Raw genomic sequence first — 27,382 nt, forward strand, 5'->3', positions numbered from 1 at the left:
CTCTAATTAACAGGTTAATTACAACTGCTATCTCTCCAGCGGCTGAGACTTTTCTGTTGCTCCAAGGGGAAGACTTTGCGTCTGACGAGGGTTGTCGCTCTGGCGATGGCTCCATCTTTGAAGCTCCTGTGGTAAACCTGTCCGATTTGTTTCCCGACTCTGACGTTGATTATTACGGCTCAATCTCCTCCCGGGTGTAAATTTGTTCTTATGAATTATGATCCTACGGCTGAAAATCTTTTTGAAGTGGCCGATTTTAGGTGATGAGATGCTCTCTGAGAACTTATGATAAACAGGGGGGAATTGTTAGAAAAATGTATATATATGTTATCATGCGTTCTCTAATCAATGCTTTACCCCAATAGTCCTGCAAGAGATGCTCGCTGTTTGGCCTTGCTGTTTTTATGATGTACCATAGAAGAGAGATTACAGCTGGGTCAGACAGGACGTAGCTGGCAACTCAGTGACAACTCAACAAAAAGGAAGACATCTACCGTTCCTTTCTGACAATGACCACTTTGTTAGACAACATGCCTCATTGCTGTCTTGCACCCCAGATGAACCTCCAAGTGACCATTAAAGTCAGGGTTTTTCCTAACTATCTTTATTGTAGGATTAGGTTGGAATGTATATAACCAGTAATAAATAACTTAGCTTGTTGCATCCTACACAATGTCGTAAAACTTCCCTTGCTATGTTTTTACTAGAGGTCAAAGGTTTTTTTCTTCTGTATCCAGTCCACTCAAACTCGTCTTCCCAGATGTTCTTATCAGTATGTAAACACCTAGTGATTTTTTTGCTTACGAGACAAGGCCCACATGCCTCCCCCTTCCCCTTAGTTGGCTCTTGTCTCACACTGTGGGTAGGGCAAATCCAAATAAAAAGAGCGGGAGTGCATACAGATATTTTAGTGTAGTGAGATTGTTGTGAAGGATCTGTACTGCACTCCTCGCGAGAAAAGACTTAATATTTCTGTCTCACTTGTGGTTTGTTTGCTGTTGCTCTTCTATTCACGTATTCAGTCAGCGAAATAAACCTGACAACACCTGAGAAATATTATATGTTTACAATGTACATGAGATGTGAAGACATGCAGTTAGAACAGGGGTGGGCAAACTACAGCCCGCGGGCCACATCCGGCCCACGGGACCGTTTAATCCGGCCCGCCAACCCAGAATAAATTGTATTATTAAACATTTTTTTGGGGGGGTTGCCTGCAATGACTGCGGTTCCCCAGTAGACGGGGAACCGCTCGCCTGCGCATTTACTACCGGAAGCCGTGTCAGAAAGCTCGGTGCACACTCACAAGTGCGTGTACGTACTCAGTAGTACAGACATGGCACACTCGCGCTCTATTTGTATCAGTCCCGAATTTAGAGCGTGGGCTGTGACGACAGCATTCTTGTAATTCGCGCGCTGAGATTTCAGATACAGTTTTACGCTAAAGCCACCCACAAACCTTCCCCTGGAATCCTTCTAATAAAATGAGTCGCCCAAGGAAAAGCAAGGTGGACACAGCGCCGAGTGTTTAAAAAAGAGTGGCCAATTTGGCTCAACATACGCGACGTGACGTTCAGCCACATGAACATCAACATCAACTCGTCACAGATCAAGGTAAACGGACCAACACCTCGGATCTCTCCTAAAAATTGCCACAACAAATTTTACTCCAGACTATGACGCAATAGCAAAAAAGGGAGACCAACAACACTGTTCCCACTGAAAATGAAGGGGAGGGTCTCAAGTTTGTTGTAAAAAAATGCATTTTGAATATGATTTGTACACATAGCAGGGATTGAAACTAGCAACCATTCTCATTATCAAACAATGCAGGATGCTCAAGGACATTGATGCACCAGCTGTTTGCAACTAATCTTAACCTATAAATGTCTTAAGGCTTACTTTAAGGAAGTGTTTCTCGTTTCCTCACCTCTCTTACCAGGTGTTTGTGAGTTAAAACTCTGCTCTAATTTTCAGATACCCCTCACCGTGTTGCCGTTTTGATTACTTTATTTGGATGTATGCTTTCACCGATTCTTCAAGCTGATATATTTGGTCAGAATGTTTGCCGTTTGACATTATTCTGACCTGCAGGCACTGAAGTGATGGAGACTGTTATTCATAATAACAGTGTCGTATTTTATGAGAATCACTGATAGCAGTTTTTTAGTGATTTTCTTTTTTTTAATGCTGTTAATAAATGCATTTGTTTTCAAAAAACATGTTTGGAATATCCATGCTTTACTACCTACTGAAGGCCAAAATATTTTATGCAATGACCTTTACAGGTCGCTTGTATTACTTCACACAAACACTACGTCCATCTGCTCCTGGTTCGGCCCTCCGGTCCAAATTTAGAACCCAGTTCGGCCCGCGAGTCAAAAAGTTTGCCCACCCCTGAGTTAGAAACTGTTTTCAAAAAGCTTGTTGGCAGAATATCCAAACAGCAGGAGGAGGATTTCAGATGTTGTCCTCCAGGTTTGTATGGTTGATTGGATCAAATTGTGTCATCCCATCCCAAGTGATTTTGGGTTCACACTGGGCTGACACATATCCTGTACCTGCAATGAAGGTAGTGACCGTTTGTCTAATTTTCTGAATTTTGCCAGTGAAGAAAGAGGCAAATTCATTGCAGGCCCTAGTGCAGGCTTCGGGAACCTATGCTTTCTCGAGCCAGATATGGCTCTTTTGGTGACGTTATTAAAAAGAATACATTAGTACACTCGAAAAAATCGTTTGGTCTCAATTCAAGTACATGCATTTAATTGTATCTAGCCTATCGGTGAGATTCCATGTCCCAAGAGCCAGCTTCTGTCAGGATCGGGAGTGAAAGATGGAGCAGGGCGACCAAGTGCAGCTTGGACCAGGGTTTATTGCAGGAACTTACAGACAGACTCGGTAAACAGACATAACTTGCAACCAAACCAACAACAGAAACTGAACGAGATGTGAGACAAAGGGACCGGGTGACATTAGCAATGAACCGACAGGGGAGTGACACGGAGACAGGACTTAAATACAAGACTGGAAATGAGAGGCAGGTGAGAATGATCACACTGATCATTGGAACATAGGAGGGGAGGGGCGAGCACACAGACACACGGACAGACACTATCACAATATGGACATGATTGGGGCGAGTCGTGACAGCTTCTGCAGCCGGGGATCAGACCGCCAAGGTCCCTGACTTTGGCCGCCGCCCAGCTCGCACTGCACCCGACCCCTTTGGCCCCTCCACAGGTGGTGAGCCCATGGGAAGGGGGACCCACGTTTCCTTTTCGGGCTGTGCCCGGCCGGGCCCCATGGGCGAAGGCCCGGCCACCAGACGCTTGCCTTCGAGCCCCGCCTCCAGGCCTGGCTCCAGAGGGGGGCCCCGGTGACCCACGTCCGGGCGAGGGAAAACGAGATCCATATATTTTATTCGTCATAAGGGGCTCGTGTGAGCCGTGCTTTGTCTGGCCCCTCACTTAGGACCCGTTTACCATGGGTGACCCTACCAGGGGCATGAAGCCCCAGACAACATGGCTCCTAGGATCATAGGGGCACGCGAACCCCTCCACCACGATAAGGTGATGACTCACGGAGGGCGGAATCCCCTGTCAGGAAGAGCTTCAACTCCCACCTCCGGCAGAGCTTTTCCCACGTCCCGGGGGAGGCGGGGGACATTGAGTCCGAGTGGACCTTGTTCCGCGCCTCCATTGTTGAAGCGGCCGACCGGTGCTGTGGCCGTAAGGTCATTGGTGCCTGTCATGGCGGCAATCCCCGAACCCACAGGTGGACACCGGCGGTAAGGGATGCCGTCAAGCTGAAGAAGGAGTCCTATCGGGCCGTTTTGGCCTGCGGGACTCCGGAGGCAGCTGACAGGTACCGGGTGGCCAAGCGGAACGCGGCTTCGGCGGTTGCTGAGGCAAAAACCCGGGCGTGGGAAGAGTTTGGCGAGGCCATGGAGAATGACTTCCGGACGGCTTCGAGGAAATTCTGGTCCACCATCCGGCGTCTCAGGAGGGGGAAGCAGTGCAACGTCAACACTGTTTACAGTGGAGATGGCGTGCTGCTGACCTCGACTCGGGACGTCGTGTGTCGGTGGGGAGAATACTTTGAAGACCTCCTCAATTCCACCTACACACCTTCCATTGCGGAAGCAGGGCCTGGGGACTCTGAGGCGGACTCTCCAATCTCTGGGGTCGAAGTCACTGAGGTAGTTAAAAAACTCCTCGGTGGCGAGGCCCCGGGGGTGGATGAGATCCGCCCGGATTTCTTAAGGGCTCTGGATGTGGGGCTGTCATGGCTGACACGTCCCTACAACATCGCGTGGACATCGGGGACAGTGCCTCTGGATTAGCAGATTGGGGTGGTGGTTCCCCTCTTTAAGAAGGGGGACCGGAGGGTGTGTTCCAATTACAGGGGAATTACACTCCTCAGCCTCCCTGGTAAGGTCTATTCAGGGGTGCTGGAGAGGAGGGTCCGTCGGGAGGTCGAACCTCGGATTCAGGAGGAACAGTGTGGCTTTCGTCCTGGCCATGGAACAGTGGACCAGCTCTTCACCCTCAGCAGGATCCTCGAGGGTGCATGGGAGTTCACCCAACCAGTCCACATGTGTTTTGTGGACTTGGAGAAGGCGTTCGACCGTGTCCCTCGGGAGGTTCTGTGGGGGGTGCTTCGGGAGTACGGGGTACCGAGCCAACTGATAAGGGGGGTTCGATCCCTGTATCACCGATGCCAGAGTTTGGTCCGCATTTCCGGCAGTAAGTCGGATTTGTTCCCAGTGAGGGTTGGACTCCGCCAAGGCTGCCCTTTGTCACATCGGACTTCGCTCCCGCGACGCCGGACCCGCGGTCGCAATCGGAGTGCCTCCCGGCATCATCAGACTCGCGGTCGCCATCGGGCTCCCCCCCAGCGTCGCAGGATCTGCGGGCGTCGCCAGATTACAAGCCAGCTGCGCCGGACCCGCGATTGTCGCAGACCCTGCTCCCACTGTTGAAACGCTGACTCGTGCTGCTGTGTGCAGCTCTGGCGTACGAATGCCGCTGATTGCAGTCCGGACTTTCAAGTGCTGCTGATTGCGGCGAGGACTTTTTTTTAGCCGCCCGAGTGCGGCTTTGTGTGAGTAGCCGCCCGAGTGCGGTTTTGTGTGCGTAGCCGCCCGAGTGCGGTTTTGTGTGAGTGGACGCCCGAGTGCGGTTCGGTTCCCCTAGTTGCCGCCCGAGTGCAATTCGGTTCCCCTAGTTGCCGCCCGAGTGCGGTTCGGTTCCCCTAGTGGCCGCCCGAGTGCGGTTCGGCTCCCCTAGTCGCCGCCCGAGTGCGGTTCGGTTCCCCTAGTCGCCGCCTGAGTGCGGTTCGGTTCCCCAAGTCTCCGCCTGAGTGCGGTTCGGTTCCCCTAGTCGCCGCCCGAGTGCGGTTCGGTTCCCCTAGTCGCCGCCCGAGTGCGGTTCGGTTCCCCAAGTCGCCGCTCGAGTGCGGTTCGGTTCCCCAAGTCGCCGCCCGAGTGCGGTTTGGTTCCCCAAGTAGCCGCCCGAGTGCGGTTCGGTTCCCCAAGTCGTCACCCGAGTGCGGTTCGGTTCCCCAAGTCGCCGCCCGAGTGCGGTTCGGTTCCCCAAGTCGCCGCCCGAGTGCGGTTCGGTTCCCCAAGTCGCCGCCCGAGTGCGGTTCGGTTCCCCAAGTCGCCGCCCAAGTGCGGTTCTGTGCCCCAAGTCGCCGCCTGAGTGCGGTTCTGTGCCTCAAGTCGCCGCCCGAGTGCGGTTCTGTGCCCCAAGTCTCCGCCGAGTGCGGTTGTTTCCCCAGTCGCCGCCGTGCGCGGTTCAGGCTATTCCAAGGACCAGTAGGGTCGTCTGTACTGGTGTGTTCCCCCCCCCCCCCCCACGACTCATCCCCGATCATGTCTGTGTGCTCGCCCCTCCCCTCCTGTGTGATCATGTCCATAGTTTGTCAGTGTGCTGTGTGCTCGCCCCACCCCTCCAGTGTGCCCATGATCAGTGTGATCATTCTCACCTGCCTCTTGTTACCTATCTTGTATATTAAGTCCTGTCTGTGTGTCACTCCCTTTCGGAGCATTGTTGATGAAGTTTACTGTCATGAGGTTTGTTTGGTTCCTGTCTTTTGTCTCACCTCTCTGTTCAATTCCTGTTGTTGGTTTTGTTAGTCAGTTATGTCAGTGTACCAAGTCTGTTAGTTTGAGTTTGCTTCAATAAACCCTGGTCCAAGCTGCACTTGGTCGCCCTGCTCCATTTCCACACCCCAATCGTGACATCGAGAAGTGAATCGTTCGAATTCCGAATCATTTTTCCCATTACATATAATGAAAAAAAATTTTTTAGAGCATTTTTTCATTATTTGACCATAAACTGCATAAGTGAGTAGATAACCTATAAATAAATAATATACCGTTTTTTTCCGTGTATAGTGCGCAAAATTTAACGAATTTATTGTCCTAAAATCTGGGGTGCGCATTATACATGGGTACAAAAAATTTTTAATTATTTTTTTTTTAATTATTATTTTTTTTTTTTAGAAAACAAAACCAACAACAAGACTGACCGACAAAGACGTGGAACAAAAAGACAGAGTGACATTACCAAAGACAGGAACAGAAAGCAAACAGACATCATGACAGTAACACATGCAATGATCCGACGGTGAGCGAGGGGCAGACAGGACTTAAATACAAAACACGTTACATCGATTGAGGTGACACAGGAAGAGAGGGGCGACGCGAACAGAAACTATGGCAACCTAGACACATAGCAAAACTGGGGACGAGACGTGACAAATGTCCCTCGAAATGAAACTTGAAATCACCAAGTTTTGGTTTCCAAGGGTGTTTTTATTCCTCTTCAACGTCTCTCCCATACAGAGCCGCCTTTTTCATGTCCGCACGCCTCTTTCCCGTGCGCGCACGGAGCGCGGTGGTGCGTTTATGGGCAGTCGGAGAAATCAACGCCAACAAAAAAAATTACATCCAGCCTAGTTAAGACCATACCAAAGACTATAAAAATGGGACCCGATGCCTCCCTGCGTGTGTGACGATCATTGGGACTTAAAAAAAAAAAAAAAAAAAAAAATTTCATAAAAAAAAATTCATAAAAATTGGGTGCGTATTATACATGGGTAAAGGCTTTTTTCCAGCATCAGCATGCCATTTTTAGGGTGCGTATTATACATGGGGGCGCACTATACACGGAAAAAAACGGTAATATATTCCATGTACCCTTTATATTGTCTTTGTTATTTTCCAGCACTATATTATAATAACCTTCTTTTATTTTCTTAATATATCAGTTAGTTTGTTTTTATATATTTTATATTTGATTTCATTTTTCTAGTTCTATGTTTTATGAATTGCTTATACAAGTTGTTCTTTTTTTTAGTTGTATATTTACTTTGTTGCATTGGACAGCTTCTGTCGTATATGGTCATAAACGTTTTCAACAAAGAGTCATAAGCGGAGTCAACATCCATTGCTTCATATCCTTTTCGCCTATCCTGCCTCAGTAGTTCAGATCTCAATACTTCAAGGGTATCGTCCGTTCTTACTCTCCTCTGTCTTAGTAAATTTTCCTTCTTAGGCCTTTTATAATCACAGTCATAAAAGACAAACACTGGCAGATGGTCACTTATATCATTTATTAGTAGTCCACTTACCATGTTGTCTTCCAACTTATTAGTAAATACGTTATCTATAATTGTAGCTGATTGGGATGTTATTCTGCTGGGTTTTGTCATGGTCGGATAAAGGCCCATATTGTACATTGTAGCAGTGAATTCATCAATGGCTGGTAAATTATTAGGTTTTAATAGATCTATGTTGTAATCACCACAAATAAAAGTGACCTTCTGCTCAATGTTTGCAAAGATATTTTCCATTATTTCTTTAAATGTATCAATACTGGACCTAGGAGCTCTATAAACATTTCTATGGCAATACATTCACATATATCCTTAATGGAACCAGTCATACAGTTGACGATCCTGTATTTTAGTCTTTTATCTACATATAAGGCTGCCCCTCCTCCCCTGTTATCAGCCCTATTAATGAAGTTTAGTTCATACCCGTCTAGATCAAAGTCCACCCCTTTCTCTAGGCTCAGCCAGGTTTCTGAGATGGCTATGATACTAAAGGGTGTGGTGAATTGTCCTAAGTAATCTTTTATATTTTGAAAATGTGTATATAAGCTTCTGCTGTTTAAGTGTATAATCGATACTCCATGTTCAAGATTACTTTTAAATTGGTCATCAGTGTAGTAATTAAAATTTATCTCATTATTAAAGAAGTTACTTTCTGGATCAATATCAGAATTTAAGTCCTGCATAATGCAGGGATGAGAATCTTCCGCGGATCCGCGGATTTCCGTGTTTTTTTTCCGTTGGGAGTATCATTTTCGTGAATCGTGTAGATCAGGGGAGTCAAACTTATGTTTTTCGCGGGCGGCATTGTAGTCATAGCTTCTTTCCGAGGGCTATTATGACTGTCAACCCAAATAAATGTATGAGCACCTCATATTATATACAGTAAAAGCTACAAAACAGACAAATAACTCGTTTTTAAATCAGACGAGTAAAAACTGGTCAAATATAAAAAAACTAAAAAAAGATATTAATAAAAGTGAAGACAATTTGCAATTCTAGTAACACGTAACACACAACTTTGATGCACAATTTGTCTTTGTGGGCCACATAAAATGATGTGGCGGGCCGTATCTGGCCTCCAGGCCTTGAGTTTGACACCTGTGGTGTAGAACCATCCATCCATCCATCCATCCATCCATCCATCCATCCATCCATCCATCCATCCATCCATCCATCCATCCATCGTCTGTACCGCTTTTTCCCCACGGGGGTCGCAGGCGTGCAAATACGTTGAAAGAATTGTTTATTTAATTGCTGGCAGCAGTATTGCGACAACAACTGCCTTATTTTCGGCAGCATTTTGGCGCTACTTCGCCACATCATTTGCCTACTCATTTGCCTAATTAGCAAAGGTTTTAGCCACCACGGCGAATGTTTTAGAGAAAAAAGACGAGGATAGTGCCAGGGAAATAGACAAGTCGAACGGGATCAGGAACTGCTTCAGATGGGCATGGCTCGAGAGCAGTGTCATCTTACAACTCGGAACACAAAGACGCTCTTAAAGCAATGCGACCGGCGCACTGCGGTTGCGCGATCGGACTAAATTAAGGTCCCTGCGCACTGAGGTACACTTACATTTTGGAAAGTACATCAGGACATTAAAAATCCATCCATCCGTCCATTTTCTGTACTGCTTAGTCCCCACTGGGGTCGCGGGCGTGCTGGAGCCTATCCCAGCCGTCATCGGGCAGTAGGCGGGAGACACCCTGAACCGGTTGCCAGCCAATCGCAGGGCACACAGAGACAAACAACCATTTGGAAAGTAAATCAGGAGTTTAGAAATGTTTTCTAAATTCCAGCTACGGCTCTGTCACAATAATGCAACCAGTGCGGTGCAGTTGCGTGGTCGGCGACGCGTTACTGTTGCGTGGTCAGCGACGCGCTACAGTTGCGTGTTCGGCGGTGCGCTGCAGTTGCACGATCGGACAGAAACGTGCAAATAAAAAAATGCTTAAAGTTTTGGAACGGATTAAACATTTTCCATTATTTGTAATGTGAAAAATAGATTCGGGATTCAACCGATTTGCTTCTTGAACCGCCTTCTGGAACGGATTGTGGTCGAAAACCGAGGCTTGAATGTATTATATTCACCAAGCAGGAATATTTTTTTAACAAAATTGTTGAAATTGAGTGATGAAATTAATGGTTTCGAGGTTGCTATACTGCCAAAATCCAGGAGTTTCCAGGGAGCGTTTCCCCCTGAACCCCCTCCGGGGCGTTGCCCCTGGCCGCCTGCGGCCCCCAATGGGGGCCTGTGGCCCCTGTAGCCAATGAAGGCCTGTGGCCCCCGGCCCACTGCGGCTCCCATTGGGGGGGCCTGCGGCCCCTGGCCCCCTGCAACGAGTCTGGGGGAGCACTGATAATGTATAGCAAGGATCATGTACCGTTCTTGTCGCCGCCCACTTGTGATTGGTTCGTACACCTCTGCATGCTTACACATACACACACAACATACTCTCACACACACACGCAACTGCACCACTGTCCGCATAAGTCCACATAAAAAAATAGCCAAGACGTCAGCAGCAACAAAAGAGTTCTTCCACTAAGTAAGTGTCTCTTCAAAAAAAGGATAGGTCCCATGGATGAAGAGTGTCACTCAAACTTATCCAATTCTTCCAAACTCCTGACGCACACCACTTAAGCCTCTTCCGGGTAACCATTTACTTTAATGAAAATGTTCCTGTTTGCAGTCCAAGTAGATTTTCTTTTCTTCTGTTTCCGCAGAAAACGGGCTTTTCGAACGTTGTTAGCATTCCTCTTTGTTAGATGTTCATTCATGTACACGTTGTTTCCTCTCAGTTGTCGGCCTTGTTTTAGAAGCTCAGTTTTGAACTTTGTTTGCATACCGTATAACCACAGCTGGTTTGTCGGTTTCTTTTCTGCAAGGAAGGAGATGACATGCCTCTGTCTTGTTTATGTCCAGTTTGATTTCATGTGAATGGAAAAAGCCGGACACCTGCTCCTCCACAGAGTTGGCATCTTGCTCGGTGAGTTCATCTCGCTTTTCACGGGTTATTGCATGTGCATAAAACCGTGGTTTTATATCCAGTCCAGAGATTATGATGTCATTAATCCTGGAATATTGCTCTAGATCGGCAACCCGGTTCTCCAACAGCTCGATCTTTCTTTTTCTGCGTTCTGGACCTTGAGGGATTTCACCTAATCCACCAGGCCCATAATGATTTTCTGCTGTTTGTGGACAGCAGACACCTCTTACGTGAGGAAATCAAGCGCCTTTTTTAGGTCGTCAATATCCTCCGAGATGTTTTTTTCTGGCTCCCATACTAGTTCTCTAGTTCATTTAGAGTTGTTTTAGTTGTTTCGTTGTTTAGTTAACCAAGAAGCGTGGGACAGCAGCGTCTCCCTCATTCAACCAAAAAAAAAAACTGCCATAAAACTGCCCGAATAAAGGAATTAAACTGAAGAGCAACATATTCAAATGAATTAAAATGTCCATATAACATCTTTTTGCATTTGAGGGAGACATTAAACAGTATGGCAACTCCACCCCCTGCACCTAAAAACCAAAAATTTTATCAAAAGTCAACATAAGCGCGCCTTATAGTCCGGTGCGCCTTATATATAGATCAAGTGATGAATTTGTTGATCCAGACTGGTTGTACACAGTGCTCTGCCAAAATGTTTTAGTACGTTTTAGTACGACTAGTAAATTACAAGGTCGCATCGCTTCCCAGCATTACGGTAACTGTAGTCAGGGGGCGTCACCGAATAGCTGTTGTACCCGCGAGGCTATTTCATTTCAAAATAGGCTGCTCCGTTAATGTTTCGAGTAAATCTACGGATCGATATGGAAGGGAAACATAGGTAAGTGGTACCAATGCGTTAGATCGAACTTTAGTCAGTTCTGATCATTTTATAGGAGCTCGTTTGAGAGACGCGATTGTTTACATTTTGCTGAGGCTCATGGGAGATTGCGAGCTGAGGGTCATGTTTTTTTGCAGATGGCTAATGCTATAACGATAGCTGCTATGCGCGTGAGGCTATTTCAGGTCAAAATAGGCTACTCTGTTCATGTTTCGAGTAAATCTACGGATCGATATGGAAGGGAAACATAGGTAAGTAGTACCAATGCGTTAGATCGAACTTTAGTCAGTTCTGATCATTTTATAGGAGCTCGTTTGAGAAACGCGATTGTTTACACTTTGCTGAGGCTCATGGGAGATTGCGAGCTGAGAGTCATGGGTTTTTGCGGATGGCTAATGCTATAACGATAGCTGCTATACGCGCGAGGCTATTTCATGTGAAAATAGGCTGCTCTGTTAATGTTTCGAGTAAATCTACGGATCGATATGGAAGGGAAACATAGGTAAGTAGTACCAATGCGTTAGATCGAACTTTAGTCAGTTCTGATAATTTTATAGGAGATCGTTTGAGAAACGCGATTGGTTATTGGCTAGTGGGTGCATACCGCAACCCTAGTCAACCTCAGTTTGTTGCAGTAAAGCTTCTATTTTATGCGCCTTATAGTCCGGTGCGCCTTATATATGGACAAAGTTTTAAAATGGGCCGTTCATTGAAGGTGCGCCTTATACCCCGGTGCGCCTAATAGGGCGGAAAATACAGTACTTGAAAAAGGATTGTTCCATATCTTGTTTAAACAGTGGAAGAGAAGGAAACAAGTACAAGATAAAAAATGCAAAGTTTCATCTGTCCATTTTCACAAGGCTGCTATATAGTTTTTTTCATCTTCATTCATCCTCTTCAAGATGACTAGGTGATGGATGGAGTACACTCTGAACTGGTCGGCAGTCAATCGTAGGACATGGTTAAAACAACAGTTCAAAATCACATTCACACTCCATGAAAAGTTCTCAATTGATAATAATCACGTGCATGTATTGGGAATGTGGGAGGAAACCCACTCAGCATGGGGAGAGAACATTGCAAATGCCAGACAGGAAGGTTCAAGGGAAGACTGGAGCCCAGACCCTCTCGATGGTCCTCGTGAGGAAGAGAGATTCAGAAAATGAATGGATGGAAGGATACTGTTTTTCATCCATTCATAAATGTTTCAAATCGCTTGTCCTCACTAGGGTCGCGGGCGTGCTGGAGCTTATGCCACCTGACGTCGAGCAGCAGGTAGGGGACACCCTGAACTGGCTGCCAGCCAATCACAGACTATTTTTCATATTGTAACAATTAGAAGACAATTTATTTGCTTTGCCCAGTTGTATGTGTGAATGACTTTGCTACTGACTTTGGAAAACCGGGGCGATCATGGCTTAATTGGATTGGCCATACAAATAACCTAACATTTAAGCCTTACCTCCTCGTCTTCAAATCCAGTCAGGTCCCATTCATAATTAAGTCTCATTTGCCTCCTCTTCCAATGCTCCATGAACATGGCAGCTTATGTTTAAAGACAAAATAGAGGACAATCGTCAAAGATCGTCAGAAAAGGAATTCGGAAGATGTATTTTTATGTGCGGGGTATTTATTTTTGTCATGGGAAATGCACCTGGTGTGACATGTTTAAATCTCATAAACTCCAGTGCATTGTGGTTAATTAAATACAGTCAGACCTCGGTTTTCGAACGTCCCGGTTCTCGAAAAATCAGAATTCGAACGAAAAATTCGAGATTTTTTTGCTTCGGTTGTCGAACAAAATTCGGAGGTCGAACCTTGCGAGATGAGCCGAAAGGACCTGAGAAAACCCGACCACGCGGATCGAATGCCGACTGACTCTGTTTGTTATTGTATTTTTGTTACCTTGAGGATTGTATTAACCCCTAATCATGCCTCCTAAAACACAAAGACGCTCCTAAAGCAATGCGACAGTGAGCGCCCGGCACGCTGCGGTTGTGCAATCAGATCAAATTAAGATCCTTGCGTACTGAGGTCCACTTAAATTTTGGAAAGTACATCAGGACTTTAAAAATATTTTCTAAATTTCAGCGACGGCTCTGTCTCAATAATGCGACCAGCACGGTGTAGTTGCGCGGTCGGCGACGTGCTACTGTTGCGCGTTCGGCGGTGCGCTGCGGTTGCGCGATCGGACAAAAATGCGCCAATTAAGAATGCTTAAAAAAGGCGCTTTTTTTAGTCTTGGAACAGATTCGAATTGTTTCCATTATTTGTAATGGGAAAAAAAGATTCGGAATTTGACCGATTCACTTCTAGAACCGCCTTCTGGAACGAATTGTGGTCGAAAACCGAGGTTTGACTGTAATTTGAATCATATTAATCATATCCCACTCAAATATAATCAGGTGTAAAGCTTAATTGAAAGGGTTGAAAGTCAGAAAATATCGTTCTGAATTTAGGATCCCTCTGAATGAATTTAGTATTTGCGTCAATTAAAAACAAGATTCAATTCACAACATCATATAAATTCATTTTCACTCAATTCACTTGTATCCTATACACAATAACTTCCTTGTAAAGACTAAATCCTTTAGACTGTTTATTGTTAGCTTAATTTTCAGGGCAATTCATTATAAAGAAACTTTTTTTTTTAATATTAGATGTACAATATGAAATCAGCTAGAATTTCCTTTTGACACACACACGCGCACGCACGCATACACACGCGCGCGCACACGCATGCACGCACACGCACGCGCACACACACACACACACATACACAGTTCCAAGTTATTAGGCATTTGCTGTATTTGTTTTCCTAAATAGTCGATGAGATTTACGAATGACACTAATCAATAACAACAATCACAACAATGTTTTTTAAGCAGAATTACTCTAATGCTGTTTGAGATTGACATCAATAATTTAAACCAGAATCAGAATCAACATACAGCATGCTAAAATGTTACGAGAGAAGCTAAAATGCAAATATTTAAAATATTCTGTGAGTGTGCGTGCGTGCGTGCGTTCACCCACCCCAAAGAGCCATGAATATAGAGAAGAATACGGTTGCTGGGTTGTCGAATAAGTGACTGGCTCTTGCAGTTCCACAAGCAGAACTCAGCTTCCAGTAGCTGCACACTTTATCACACAAAGGACACATTGTGATGTTGTTTTTTTCGTGGCATATCTCCATGCTGTAAGACACAATTTGAATATAAAGTTCAATATAAAGGTCTTAAAATTAGCAAAATTGAAACTTTAGGTTAAAAGGCACCACTGTATCAGCTGCAAGTTTGATCACTTTTTAGGCAGGTGAAAATATCCCAAGGAGTGAACATACTATCAAGATTTATTTATCTTGTTCTGTTCAGCTAAATGGTCACAGTTAGGAGGGTGCGGGTTCGATTCCACCTCCGGCCCTCCCTGTGTGGAGTTTGCATGTTCTCCCCGGGCCCGCATGGGTTTTCTCCGGGCACTCCGGTTTCCTCCCACATCCCAAAAACATGCTTGGTAGGCCGATTGAACACTCCAAATTGTCCCTAGGTGTGAGTGCGAGTGCAAATGGTTGTTTGTCTCTGTGTGCCCTGCGATTGGCTGGCAACCGGTTCAGGGTGTCCCCCGCCTACTGCCCGATGACGGCTGCGATAGGCTCCAGCACGCCCGCGACCCCAGTGGGGACTAAGCGGTACAGAAAATGGACGGATGGATGGAACAATTTTACTTTGCGGGAGGGGGGTTTATATTGTGAAGTTTTTTTATTTGAAAAAGCAGATCGATTGAAAGATAAAAGATTCACAAAATATAAAAAAAATCATAAAAAGCAATTGCATTCCATGCTAGAGATGGGTAGAGAAGATCTGCAGCAAGAAGTTGGCCAGACTATAAACACAGTGCTGGTAACGCATGAAAAACCATTGAGGTGGCCGGCTTGTTCTTGGTGGTCATTATGGTAACCAGCCAACGGCTGCTTGACTCGAGCTGAGGCGATGGCAAACAAACGCCGCCACCGACTGGACTGTCCTTTTGGTGATATTGCACCTGATCTTCAACGGTCTATCAAAATACACAGAAGCGGTCTGTGGTGCAAAGATCATTGATATCAGACGGATGCCATTGACTGTTTTAAATCAGCTTGCTGTTTCACACATTCTCATACACGGTCATATACTTATATAGTTATCCACCGATTGTTTATCCCACTTAAAATTATGACAGAGGTCTGTAATTTTCATCATAGGTACACTTGAACTATAAGAGACAGGATGTGAAAAATAGATCCCTGGAAATCACATTTTAGGATTTTTAGATGTCGCTCTGATGAACTCTCACCACTCATAGAGACTCAGAGTCATCATTGTGCATTAACATCCTGTTCTCGTCACTTAAATGTTTTTAGTTACCTGAATGTTGTTAGTCACTTAAATGTTGTACAGAGGTCAACCGGAGTCAAATTCCCTGTTTGGCATCCACAAACTTAGTCAATATAGCTGATTCCTATCCTGACAAAACCAAAATAGTGAAAGATCTGCAGCACAAATTGTCTCATCAACCTGTTATTTGGCACATGTTTCAGTGCTGCCCAGAGCACACAAGATGTTGCTAATGGTTTCAACAAGTGATCTTTTCCAAAGTATAAGTAACATAATCACCAATACTAGACGTGTGTTTTGTCTCTACACTGATGACAAATGGCAGCATGTGTCATAATATCCTGTGCGTGATGAGAAGCAGAGGCCTTAATGTTTAAAATCAAATAACTTTACTTTCATATTTTCATGTGACGCAGGAAGTCATAGCTGAGTGGCTACGAACAGTCCCTTCTAATGGAGGGAACACAGTTCACGGCCTTGTGTAAGTTTGGTGCCCTTGAGCTAGGAACGGGTAAAGGCGCTAGCATATCTGAGTCACACTCTGTCGGTTGTCGTCTCAAATGTACATTGCTGAGTGGAGTTTGCGTGTTAAAGTTTTTGTGGCAGCAACATGTAGTCCCAGCAATGTATGGGTTTTACATCGTGTGCGTGTTAGAGGAATTGTATTCTACTGTAATGAAGTTTACCTTGGAATATTGTCATCAACTGTTGCACATCCATACAGAAAAACAATGACTCCCACGAGGGAAGCAGCAATCAGCATCTGGGTGTAGAGTCCCAACCAGGCAAAGTACAGTCCAATCTTCTCTCCAAAGTACTTCCTGAAGAAAATGACAAAACAACATGTCAAATGACACTTTCAAGCAGGTTGGAGAGAGAGAGAGAGAGAGAGAGAGAGAGAGAGAGAGAGAGAGAGAGAGAGAGAGAGAGAGAGAGAGAGAGAGAGAGAGAGAGAGAGAGAGAGAGAGAGAGAGAGAGAGAGAGAGAGAGAGAGAGAGAGAGAGAGAGGGAGAGAGGGAGAGAGGGAGAGAGAGAGAGAGAGAGAGAGAGAGAGAGAGAGAGAGGGAGAGGGAGAGAGAGAGAGAGAGAGAGAGAGAGAGAGAGAGAGAGAGAGAGAGAGAGAGAGAGAGAGAGAGAGAGAGAGAGAGAGAGAGAGAGAGAGAGAGAGAGAGAGAGAGAGAGAGAGAGAGAGAGAGAGAGAGAGAGAGAGAGAGAGACCACATTACTTCCCCGAACCGCCATTCCATAGATTTTGGCCTATAAGCCGCAACTTTTTTCTCAAATTTCGAACCCTGCGGTTTACAGTCCGGTGCGGCTTATATAGGATTTTTTCCGTGATTTTTGTGATGACTTGATCGCTTTTATACACTCGTAAAAAGGCTGTGGACCGCTGTTGTGCGGCACCGCTTTGCTGGGCGGAGGGATATGTGACACGGCCACTGGGTAGAAAAGTGGCGTGTTGATCGCATGTCCATCCGCCAGACAAATAGTGCTGTATAATTCACACAAAGAAAAGACAGAACGAGATTAAGACGGACATTACGGAAAGGAAGCTTTTATACACAAACTGTCAATATGGGGGACAAAAGAAATGCATATTATACCGCTTTTAAGTTAAAGGCAGTCGATTTGGCCAATTGTTGATGACATCGTTTTCATCTTTTCTTTCTTTATTTCCCAGTCACGTCTACTCTCGAGCTATATGAACAGACCCTCATCATGGAAAATCCTAGGAGAAATGCATAAAACCGACGACGAAAGAGAGACTGAGAAAGTGTGTGGCGAAGGATATCTAATGCTATTCCAATCGGACACTGAGGAGGAAGACTTCGATGGTTTCAGTGCACAGGAGGAAGATGAAGACGGCTCTTTTACTGGCTCTTTATTTACTTTTACTGGTATGTTTTTTAAACCAGCCCTGTTAGTGCTGTGCCACCGTGTTGCTGCTGTGTTACAGCCGCGTCTTAGTGACTTTTACCGGTATGTTTTTTTCAACCCAGCCCTATTAGTGCTCTGTTACTTGATTGATTGATATCTTTATTTCGAACATCCAAAACAAAAAAGAAAAAAAACAAATAACACTCTAAAGTGCCACATATACCGTAAATTCCGGACTATAAACCGCACCGGATTATAAACCGCACCAGCTAAAATTGGGGGATATTTGAGTTTTTTTCTTATATAAGCCGCACCGGACTATAAGACGCACGTGCACACGTGTTTTTACAAAGAAAGACCGTTCACAGAAAGCCTTTTTAAAGTTGTGACGCAGCAGTAGTACCGCAGCAACACGGAAGTGTGCACGCGAGTTATTAACAAAGAAAGACTGGACACAGAAAGCTTTTTTAAAGTTTTAATCACGTACCTTAACATTTCTTTCCAACGAGAGTTATTAACAAAGAAAGACTGGACACAGAAAGCTTTTTTAAAGTTTTAATAACATAAATTTACATTTCTTTCCAAACACTGCCCGTGCCGCGGCAGTAATACCGCAGCAACACGGAAGTAACACAAGACTAATAGGGCTGGATTAAAAAAAACATACCCGGTAAAAGTCACTGAGACGCGGCGGTAACACAGCAGCAACACGGTAGTACAGCACCAACAGGGCTCGTTAAAAAACATACCAGTAAAAGTAAAAAAAGAGCTTCATCGTCTTCATCTTCCTCCAGTGCACTGAAACCATCGAAGCCTTCCTCCTCAGCGTCCGATTGGAATAACGTTAGATATCCTTCGCCTCACATTTTCTCAGTCTCTCTTTCGTCGTCGCTTTTATGCCTTTCTTCGAGTGTGATGAGGGTCTGTTCATGTTAATTTTATTCATGCACGAAGCGCATTAAACTAGCGAGCGACACGTATAGCTCCAGAGTAGACGGACGGGACCACGAAATAAAGAAAAGGGTGACGCAACCGTCTTGACAAACTAGCACGTCTTCTTCGGCGCATTATCTCTTCTTCGTCTGTCTCGCTCTTGCTTCCTGCTAGAGCGCCCCGGAGGCTGTAAAAATCCATAAATACGCCGCGCCGCCATTTAAGCCTCGGGGTTCAAAGTAACCTTCTGAATAAAATGCATTAAAAGTTCACGTTCATTACAACTTGTTTTTGGTGAGCAAAATGTCAGAAGAATTGAATTTAAATGCTGATTGATTGGGTTTTAATACAATGCAGATGGTCCAAACAGCGCTACTGCTTTGTGTAATCTCTGAGTCACATGGCAGAGTAAGAGAAAGGGTTTAGAGCCCTTTGACGCAGGTCACCTAGCGTACATTCCTACTAAAGCTCATAATAGTCACAAGCAACACAGCCAGAATAAGCAGCAGCCATAGTGGTGTTTCAAAATAGTATTTTTGTTGTTGTTTTTTTCATCAAGATACCGCAGTGTATAAAAGTGATTTTTATTTTATTTTATTTTTTGCCATTTTTCACATGTCCTGAGTGTTGTTAGTCACCTAAATGTTGAACAGAGGGTGTGTTTTACCGAAGTCAAATTCCTTGTTTGGCACGCTCAAACATGGCGAATAAAAAACTCTTGAATCTTGAATCTTCAAGTGATCAAGTCATCACAAAAATCACGAAAAAATCCTTATACATATAAACCGCACCTGACTATAAGCCAAAACTTTGGAAAAAAGTCGTGACTTATAGTCCGGAATTTACGGTAAGTCCATACAGCAAACAAACAAAAATAAACCAACAAACAGAAATAAATAAATTAAATTAATTAATTAATAATAATAATAATACGTAAGTAAATAAATCAATAAAGAATGCTCGAAAAGGAGTAGGAGGAAGCATAGCTTTTTCGATTCTACCCCTTTCTCACTTTATCCATTCCCTGTCACGCGGCAGTTATGTATACCGCAGCAACACGGAAGTAAGTAAAAATGAAACAGAAAAATAAGTGTGAAAGTGTGTCTACTTGTGTTCTGTTGTAGAATTACAGTATATGTTGAATCGTTGGTTGACAGTGTTTGGAAAGAAATGTTAAGCTATGTTATTAAAACTTTAAAAAGGCTTTCTGTGTACCATCTTTCTTTGTAAATAACTCGCGTGCACACTTCCGTATTGCTGCGGTACTACTGCTGCATCACAGGTAACGTTTAGAAAGACATGTTAAAGTATGTTATTAAAACTTTAAAAAGGCTTTCTGTGTACTGTCTTACTCTGTGAATAACTCGTGCACACGCGCATCTTATAGTCCGGTGCAGCTTATATAAGAAAAAAAACTAAAATAACCCCGAATTTTAGCTGGTGCGGCTTATAGTCCGAAAATTACGATGATTAACTTAATGTGCATCTAAAAGATAGCCTTAAAATGAGGGCACAAATAGATACTACCGTAAATTTCGGACTATAAGCCACGACTTTTTTCTCAAATTTTGAACCCTGCGGTTTATAGTCCGGTGCGGCTTATATAGGATTTTTCCCGTGATTTTTATGATGACTTGATCACTTTTATACACTCGTCAAAAGGCTGTGGACCGCTGTTGTGCAGCACCGCTTTGCTGGGCGGAGGGATATATGGACACGGTCACTGGGGAGAAAAGTGGTGTGTTGATCGCATGTCCATCCGTGCCGTAAAATTCACACAAAGAAGAGACAGAACGAGATCAAGACGGACATTACTGAAAGGAAGCTTTTATACACAAACCGTCATTATGGGGGACAAAAGAAATGCATATGATGCCGATTTTAAGCTAAAGGCAGTCGATGTTGATGACATTGTGTTGCATCACCCTTTTCTATATTTCGTGGTCCCGTCTACTCTGGAGCTATACGTGTCGCTCACTAGTTTAATGTAATCTAGTGCTTCGTGCATGAATAAAATTTGCATGAACACACCCTCATCATGGAAAATGCTAGAAGAAATGCATAAAAGCGACAACCAAAGAGGGACTGATAAAGTGTGTGGCGAAGGATATCTAACGCCATTGCAATCGGACACTGAGGAGGAAGACTTCGATGGTTTCAGTGCACAAGAGGAAGATGAAGACGATGAAGCTCTTTTTTTTACTTTTACTGCTATGTTTTTTTAACCAGCCCTGTTAATGCTGTGCTACCGTGTTGCTGCTGTGTTAACGCCGCGTCTCAGTGACTTTTACCGGTATGTTTTATTTAATCAAACCCTATTAGTGCTGTGTTACTTCCCTGTTGCTGCGGTATTACTGCCGCGTCACAGGCAGTGTTTGGAAAGAAATGTTAAGGTATGTTATTAAAACTTTAAAAAAGCTTTCTGTGTCCAGTCTTTCTTTGTTAATAACTCGCGTGCACACTTCCGTGTTGCTGCGGCACTACTGCTGCGTCACAGGCAATGTTTAGACATGTTAAAGTATGTTATTAAAACTTTAAAAAGGCTTTCTGTGTACTGTCTTTCTTTGTAAAAAACTCGTGTGCATGTGCGGCTTATAGTCCGGTGCGGCTTATATAAGAAAAAAACTAGAATATCCCCGGATTTTAGCTGGTGCAGTTTATCGTCCGGTGCGGCTTATAGTCCGGAAATTACGGTATATATTTTATAGTGTGTTATATGTTTTTGAAGGTAGACAAATGGACCGATGGGTAGATAAAAAGGTACATGGACAGATATTGTTGATGAAATGAGAGACAGACAGATTTACCTCACAAGTCCAATGGGCTGGTACTTGTAGAAGACACTGTAGTTTGCCCACTCCTCGTACAGTAGCTGAAAAAGACAGTAGACCACAGTTGGTAACCCAGCATGTCAATGTATGTCATTCCAAAGAATTCATGTAGTCAATACATATACCGTATCTTCCGGACTATAAGTCGCTCCGGAGTACAAGTTGCACCAGCCATTAAATGCATAATAAAGAAGAAAAAGAAAGAGAAAAAGGTAAATTTTGGATTCTATGCGTCACTCTATGTCACCTTAAATGGCGACCTTGCAGCAGTGAGAAGACCCTAAGCTATTTTCGCGGTACAGAGAAGCTCTAGTTTCAGTAATGTGTAGGTACTTAGAATATGGAAGGGCCATTCGTCCGTGACCAGGAAGACCTATGTCCATGCCCTTTTAAGGGCATCGGAGGTAACCAGTAGAGTGAGACTCGAACCGCAGCTGTTGTCTTACGAGGTACAAATGATGGGGGAGAAGAGATAGAGAGAGGCGCGCAAGGCGCGCAAGGGGCAAGAGCAAGAAGCGCGCGGGCCTTTTTGGGGCGAACATCTGTGCTGTCGAGAGCTGAAACATCTTTGCTCTTGGGGCCACTCTAACTTTTGGAGAGACATCACTTTGACATCGGTTGAATAAATCTTTTCCCAATCAGCCGTGTGTCACCGAAGTGCTTCCTTACCCGGACCAGCCATCGGCAACCGAGTGTTTTTTTGGAGACCAGCGAAACAACAAATACCATTCACCACTAGAGATGCACCGATCCGACTTTTTCAGTCTCGATACCGATACCGATGCCGTGGCTTTGCGTATCGGTCGATACCCGATACCGATCCGGTATTATGGTTGACTTAACAAGCTACATAACTCTACATGTGGAACAGAAAAGACCAAAGGCAATGGCATCAGGCAGACTACACAGTTCTTTGCTCTAAATTAGGGGTGTCCAAACTAACGGTCCAGTTTTTATTGGCCCGCAGCAAATTCTGAAAACATAATTGAATATGGCCCGCACAAGAAGCTTGAGCTCAGCTTCTTAGTTTCCACACTAGATGGAGCCCGCCACACAAAGCGTTTGACGTCCCATTACACCCCCCCGGAAGAGAAGCGAACACGCAGCGTTTGACATCCGATTAGCCCCCCCCCCCCCATTCGGGAGAGACGCGAACGCGCAGCCTTTGACGTCCCATTAGCAACCCGAAGAGAAGCGAACGCGCAGGGTTTGATGTCCGCTTAGCAACCCGGGGAAGAGAAGCGAACGTTCGCTCCATGTTTGCGTTTGTTTAGAAAACTCTCGTGGCATGCGGCACACGTGCTGCTGACGTATGACGTATCCCGCGTCCCAATAGATTAAGGAAAGTATCGGCTCACAGATCGGCTGCATTTTCCGATACCCGATCCATCTATTTTGTTGATATCGGGGCCGATATCCGATCCAGATATCGGATCGGTGCATCCCTATTCACCACATTACCGTTTTTTTTCCATGTATAATGCGCCCCCATGTATAATACGCACCCTAGAAATGTCATGTTGATGCTGGAAAAAAGCCTGTACCCAAATTTTGACTCCTACTTAAGTCCGTAAACGTAAAATTATTTCAGAAAAAAGATCATCTTTGGGAACAACCGGATGTTATTCTGCCGGTCAGTATCACTGCGCATGCGCTAGCTAACTCGATAGCGAAGAAATGTTTCGGATTTGTGTAGGGTACATTGTGACAGCAAACGAGCAGGTGATCGACCATGCGTCTGATACGAGAGCATTGTGTTCGTATGGAGCGTGTTCGAAGTGAACAGCAGAGAAGAAAGCGCATCTGTAATGGCGGCCTCCGTATCATATCCGGATAAAAAATAAAATAAAATGAATTAATCTTTTTTTTTTGTACCCATGTATAATGCGCACCCCAGATTTTAGGACAATAAATTAGTTAAATTTTGCGCATTATACATGGAAAAAAACGGCAAGTTGCACTGGAGTATATTACATATAATTAAATTTTTGGGGGACTAAAGGAAAATGTGCTTTTTGGCAGCTTGCAAACATATTTTCTTAAAGGCTAAGTTAAACATATATATAATCACATCAAGTTAATCTTCAGTAGTGGCTGTGCTCATGCAAAGCAGTTGATGAACCGGAAAGTGAGGAAGTGTGCAGACAATTGCACCAAGATGTTTTCTCCTAAGTGTTGTGTACACAGGGTGCAAGCATCGGTCAGGCGAGACCAAGACACGTACAAGCCGTCAAAGTGAGAATCACACCTCGTCATTGTGGTCGGGCGCGCTAGTCAAACCCAACCACCAGGACGTCTGCACTCGCCGATAAGCACCCAGTGGGGAGGAGACGGTCATCAACCAATCATTTCACATTGTTTTGCATGTTTAAATATTCATATTGTGTTTCTTTATAACTGGGCAACCCGGAAGAATGTGTTGTTCCTTGATGGTCACAAGAACACACGAGCTTTAGTGTGAGGGACCCGGAACCCAGGCTTGTATTAGTTTGCTTTGTCAGGAATAAACAATTGGTAGATTCGGTCTGATTGATCTACTGGTCTTCTCTTTGACAGAACGAACTTGCAAAATTGTTAGGTGCGCCAGTGTGTGGATTAGAACATAGCAATTCATGTGTTAAGTGTTGATCATAATTTGGAGTCAGATCAATAGCTAAAGTCCGTAACCTAACAGGGACATTTACTTGATAAAATCCAACACCAAGAACAGACATGTCATCTTGAAAGACAATTTGAAATAAAAATAGAATAGAGCAAGCAACAACAGGCTGAATAATTGTATACATGACACATAAACAACGAACTGAGAACGTGCCTGGTATGATAACATAACATATTAAGAGTTATTCAAATGACTATAGCATAAATAACATGCTGACAAGTTGAACAAACCATCCGTGTCATTCCAAATCACTAAATCCAATGGAATTTTTATCCTCTGTGTCACTTATAAACAACTCCGCTAACCCCGGAAGTAGAAGATGGAGCGCTTGGGAGAATTTTTTTTTTTTTAATGTTGAAGCCATTCAGTTGTTGATTTACTTTTGCCGTTTGGGTCATTGTCCTGTTGCATCTCCTATTCTCAGTTCCACTTCAAGTGAAAGATGTTTTTGTGTTCTTCAGCCAAATTTCTGAATAAATTTGTGAATCAATTTTCCTGTCGATGTCAATACTAGGGGTGTAACGATACATCGATACGCATCGATTAATCGATATAATGCTCTACGATTTATTGGCATCGATGCTAAACGTAAACATCGATTTATATCGCCGTGTTTGACCTCGGACATTAGACGCGACTTTATTTTGAAATCCAGTTCATTGTTGCTTGCTTCCTCTTTCCGGGAGCAGTGCGCGGCGCGGCGTTGTTGTGTTGTGAGCAGAGCAAGCACGTGAAAGGGGAGTCGACAACTAGTACGCGGCTCCTGGGCTGGTGCTATGGCTAGTGTCCAAAAAGACGAGGAAATTTGCTCCCCTTTAGGCTTCAAGTCATTCGTTTGGAAGCACTTTGGATTCCAAAGAAAAGATGGCTCAACGGACAAGACACGTGCAGTTTGTAAATCCTGCCATGCGGTGATCAAATATTCAGGGAGCACAAATCTCGCCGCACATTTAAAGAAAAAACACGACATCAAAATTCAGATTTTTAATCCAAATCAAATCATTCTCCATTTTATCTTTTTTATTTCAACTTCAGACGCAAGAAATGACTTTATAATCACAAAATAATGATCCATAGTCTTTTTGATTCATGATTCAATCATTCTAACATTTTCAGAGGTTGGTGTGCGCACGAGCTAAGATGTCCACATACATTTTGGCTATGTCGCTTGACGTGTGACATAGAAGTTAAGATGGTGTGTGAATAAGTGTTGGATTTGGCCTAGACGACTGGCCTAAATGAAATTCCAAATTTCGCCAGATGATGGTGACAAAAGCTTGACATGAGAGACCTGAAGGAGGGGGCCTGACTAAGGGCAGTTAAAAAGTTAGTTTTTCAAAATTAATAACTATTAAACCGGAAAAGAGGGGCTTGTTGGTTGAACCAGTCAACCTCCAATCCCATTTCGGACTTCACCAGAGGATGGTTCTAAAGTTAAATTGACCTGATAGAAGATCAGTAGTCAAAATTATTAAGTGACTAGAAAGACTTATTCTGCTAACTAGGAAAGCCCATGATCATTGTTAAGAGATGAGAATGTTAACCACAAGTAGAGAAAGCTGAAATACACTATTATATCTTGCTTTGTCATAATATAATCTGGGCACAAAAAGATGATTGTTTGTTGAATCGACTATTTGAGAACATGTTGTTATAAGTTGCAATGTTAACGTTAAGGTTAAACATGTATGTAGCACTGATGTGCCATTTACACATGAATGTACTAAAAGTTGAGCAAGGATGAGGGAGGGGGAGTGCTGTTTGATGGAACACAAGTGAGAAAGAGGGCCGATTGCAAATGTCACGCTGACACAGGTCGACGGACATTGTATGCTAAATTGAGCATCGGAAAATTAGGGAATCGGAAAACACTCTGATGGACTACAGCAAATTCATGGAAATTGGGGTTAAACCGGTGCTCTAGCAACAGAATTTGTTAACCGCAGACCCACTAACAAAAATAAAAATGTATGGATGTGAAGGTACATTTAGAGTAAAACATATCTTTATATTTTATGGTTCAGTTGTTTTTCCAGAGTTTATTTTAGTTTATGTACTGTTATTTACTACATTGTTTGTAATATTTATTTCTGTGTATATTTATTGCCAGTATTTATCAAAATATCAGTTATTCACAAACCCTTCACTTTGTGATTTGAAAATTAAATTAATTAATTAAACTATGTATGACTATGACTGTGTATTTATTACCAGTGTTGTATTGATCAAAAGATCAGTTATTCACAAATCCTTCTCTTTATGATTTGAAAATTCCATCCATCCATCCATTATCTATACCGCTTGTCCCCACAGGGGTCGCGGGCGTGCTGGACTCTATCCCAGCAGTCATCGGGCAGTAGGCGGGGGACACCCTGAACTGGTTGCCAGCCAATCGCAGGGCACACAGAGACGAACAAACATTTGCACTCGCACGTTAGGAAAATTTGGAGTGCTCAATCGGCCTACCAAGCATGTTATTTGGGATGTGGGAGTAAACCGGAGTGCCCGGAGAAAACCCTTCGGAGAACATGCAAATTCGACACGGGGACGGCCGGAGGTGGAATCGAACCCGCACCCTCCTAACTGTGAGGCGGTCGTGCTAACCAGTGTTCCACCGAATAATAATATAATAATAAATTGATTAAATCTCAAAAGACTTTGAGGGGGACTGTCATAGCAATACTTACTTTTCTGTCATTTGGCTCTGCACTTTCTTCATCAATATCTCCCTATAGACAGAAAGATAAAGATATTGTACCATAAAAACACACTTACAACTTGGAGTGCAAGATTTTGACGGTGCAACGTTTTTGGGGTAGTTAGTGTTTTGCCAAGACTTTAAGATTACTGCAAATATCGGTGTACAGAAACCTCAAAGTTGGTCGCGCTCTTGCACTGAAAGAAATTAATCCCTGAAGTATTGGTGAATTGCAGAAAATTGTAACACTTATGGATTTGACATTTCATTTACCCCTGCAAAATAAGATATCACCTATTAATACTCAGTAAATAAATCATTCACTTAACAATATTCTAAAATGTTCTGAAGGTGTTTGAGAATTGCAAACTTTTACATATGTTTTGTATTATCATTAACAAGACGAGACTAACATTAACATTTTGTTGTTTTGCAAAGTCTACTCACATCGTGGAGAGGATAAGCAGCTGTATAGACACCACTACCTAAGAGACTGGTGATACCTGCCGGTGAAGAAAAAGTGATCATAAAATTATTATAAATCTTTGGTATTAAT

General features: G+C 43.9%; 1 protein-coding gene across 9 annotated transcripts in view; it reads right to left on the reverse strand.

The window, feature by feature from the left end:
- LOC133157566 (anoctamin-1-like) overlaps positions 1-27,382 on the reverse strand; it is a 149,053-nt gene that overhangs the window by 58,777 nt on the left and 62,894 nt on the right. For all 9 annotated transcript variants that reach the window (XR_009715031.1, XM_061284206.1, XM_061284208.1 and 6 more), the window contains 6 exons: positions 27,274-27,329; positions 26,816-26,857; positions 21,443-21,507; positions 16,511-16,645; positions 14,488-14,648; positions 12,914-12,996 (listed from right to left, as the gene is read on the reverse strand). Coding sequence is in view for 8 of the 9 variants with exons in the window: in XM_061284206.1 (XP_061140190.1) it covers positions 12,914-12,996; positions 14,488-14,648; positions 16,511-16,645; positions 21,443-21,507; positions 26,816-26,857; positions 27,274-27,329 (542 nt within the window). In the remaining variant the exon portion in view is untranslated. The remainder of the gene's footprint in view (positions 1-12,913; positions 12,997-14,487; positions 14,649-16,510; positions 16,646-21,442; positions 21,508-26,815; positions 26,858-27,273; positions 27,330-27,382) is intronic.

The sequence above is a fragment of the Syngnathus typhle genome, linkage group LG7, assembly GCF_033458585.1.
Source record: "Syngnathus typhle isolate RoL2023-S1 ecotype Sweden linkage group LG7, RoL_Styp_1.0, whole genome shotgun sequence".
Classification (NCBI taxonomy): Eukaryota; Metazoa; Chordata; class Actinopteri; order Syngnathiformes; family Syngnathidae; genus Syngnathus; species Syngnathus typhle.